General features: G+C 39.6%; 1 protein-coding gene across 1 annotated transcript in view; it reads left to right on the forward strand.

The window, feature by feature from the left end:
- Nucleotides 1-1,071, forward strand: part of MTHFS (methenyltetrahydrofolate synthetase) — a 77,578-nt gene extending 76,507 nt beyond the window's left edge. The window contains exon 3 of the mRNA XM_007951819.1: nt 839-1,071. Within this exon, the coding sequence (XP_007950010.1) occupies nt 839-1,071 (233 nt within the window). The remainder of the gene's footprint in view (nt 1-838) is intronic.
- The last annotated feature ends 1,269 nt before the right edge of the window (nt 1,072-2,340 follow it).

Genomic DNA, 2,340 nt, shown 5'->3' on the forward strand with positions numbered 1-2,340 from the left:
AGAAGGCTGGTGGTTCAAACCCACCAGCCACTCCTCGGAAGGAAGGTTGGGCAATCTACTTCCATAGTGTTACCACCTCAGAAACTGAAGGAGGGGTCACTTTCAGTCAGGTCCAACTTGATGGCACATAACAACAACAACAACAATATATATTTAAACAAGAAAACTGCTAGAAGAATAGATGATGAGATTACTAAGTTACTGAATCATTTTTATTTTCCTCTTTGCCTAACTCTGTACTTTTTAGATTTTTTTTTGGTGACCATATGTTACTTTAGAAATCAGAGAAAGAATAGCAGTTACTGTGGGGTTGATTCTGACTTACCATTGATCCCATGTGTGTCAGAGTAGAACTGTGCTCCATAGGGATCTTTTTTTGGGGGGAGCATTTTATTGTGGTTTGGGTGAAAGTTTATAGAGCAAGTTTGTTTCAACAATTTGTTCACATGTTCTTTTATGACATTAGTTGCAGTCCTCTCAATATAATAGCACTCTTCCTGCTTTTTCCCTGAGTTCTCTATTTCCATTCACCAATCTTCCCATAGGGGTTTCAGGGGCTGTTTTTTTGGAAGTTGATTGACAGAACTTTCTTCCAAGGCACCCTTAGGGGGCCTTGAACCTCCAGCAGTTAGATTAGCAGGCAAGAGTGTTAGTGTTATTTATACCACCCAAAGAAAGAATCGATGTCATTAAAACAGCAAAAGCAGATCATGAAGTTATTAATCACTTTCAGAAAACATTAAAAACACATACAAAAAACCTAACCCTTTGCCATTGAGTTAATTCCAACTGCTGATGACCTCATTAACTCTCTTAAATTTGTTGCTCTTTTTCACAGGGGGACTTGATCTCATCTTCATGCCTGGTCTTGGTTTTGACATACATGGCAACCGCTTGGGGAGGGGGAAGGGCTACTATGACACCTACCTGAGGCGCTGTCTGAAGCAGCAGGAAGTGAAGCCCTACACCATGGCCTTGGCTTTCAAAGAACAGATCTGCTGCCAAATCCCAGTGGATGAAAATGATGTGAAAGTAGATGAAGTTCTTTACGAAGACTCATTAGCATCTTAAGTCCAGATGACTACAACCAGATTAATTGATGTTTGTACCAGAGAAAAACAAAATGTTTTCCATTGTCAGGAAACAGTTGTAATTGCATACTAATGTGGATACAGATGGCTTTTTTTAAAGTGTAATTGTAAAATATCTAATATGAAACTATCTTTAAACAATAGAAGTGTGAATGGTAGTATATTAATTAAAAGGGAGGATATCACCATATGATTTTTTTTTTTTTAAAAATTATTGTGCTTTGGGTGCAAATTTACAGAGCAAATTTGTTTTACAAACAAAAATTCTTGCACATTTGATTTCACACCTTGATTATCATCCCCGACCATACAAACTCCCCTTCCCTCCTGTCCCTGTGACTACCTCCTCCCTGTGCCCTTCTTAACTATGCATTGCTATCTGTCCAGATTTCCCTCTATGTGAATGCTGCCCCTCTGGTGTCTCATAGCTGATTGCTCTAAGGGGTGCATCTCACTAGAGTAGGTGAGTGCATCACCCTGGGGTAGATGTTTTGCATGTAGGTCTTTCTACTGTTGGACTGAGAGCCTATGCATGGGAGTGAGTCCATTTCTAGGCCAAAAGGTAACCCAAGGCCATAGTCTTGGGGGTTCCACCAGACTCCATCTGACCAGTAGTTCTGGTCATTTTTGTGATTTTGAATTTTGTTCCACATTTTTCCTCCCACTCTATCCAGGATCTCCAGTTTTGATCCATTTCCGAGTGGTTGGCATTGGTAGCCAAGCACCATCTAGTTCTTCTGGCCTGGGGATCATGAAGGCTGAGGTCCTCATGGTTCATTGTATCCTAGGACTAATTTGTTTCCATATGGCTTTGATTTTCTTTACTCTTCTTTGATTCAGATGAGAGGAGACCAATAGTTGCATCTTAGATGGCCACTCGAAAGCTTTTAAGATCCCAGTTGCTACTCACCAAAGTAGGTTGTAGAACAAGATTTTTATGTACTATCTTGTGCCAATTGAGCATAATGTCCCCTGAGACTATGGTCCCGAGTCAGCAGGCCTGGTGATTCTCTCTATCAAGGTGTTTGGTTGTCTGAGAAGTTACTCCAACTCTGTCTTCTGTTGCTTCTATAACGTATGTGCCTAATTTTGTAGCACTGTTTTTGTTGTTATGTGCTGTCAAGTTTTTTTTTATTTTAAATTTATTTTATTTCATTTATTTTTTATTGTGATTTGGGTGAAGATTTACAGAGCAAATTCACTTTCCATACAGTAGTTCACATATACTTTGTCTCATGTCATTGACCAC

The sequence above is a fragment of the Orycteropus afer genome, unplaced genomic scaffold (genome assembly GCF_000298275.1).
Source record: "Orycteropus afer afer isolate SDZICR_OR568_19922 unplaced genomic scaffold, OryAfe1.0 scaffold00313, whole genome shotgun sequence".
In the NCBI taxonomy this organism is placed as follows: domain Eukaryota; kingdom Metazoa; phylum Chordata; class Mammalia; order Tubulidentata; family Orycteropodidae; genus Orycteropus; species Orycteropus afer.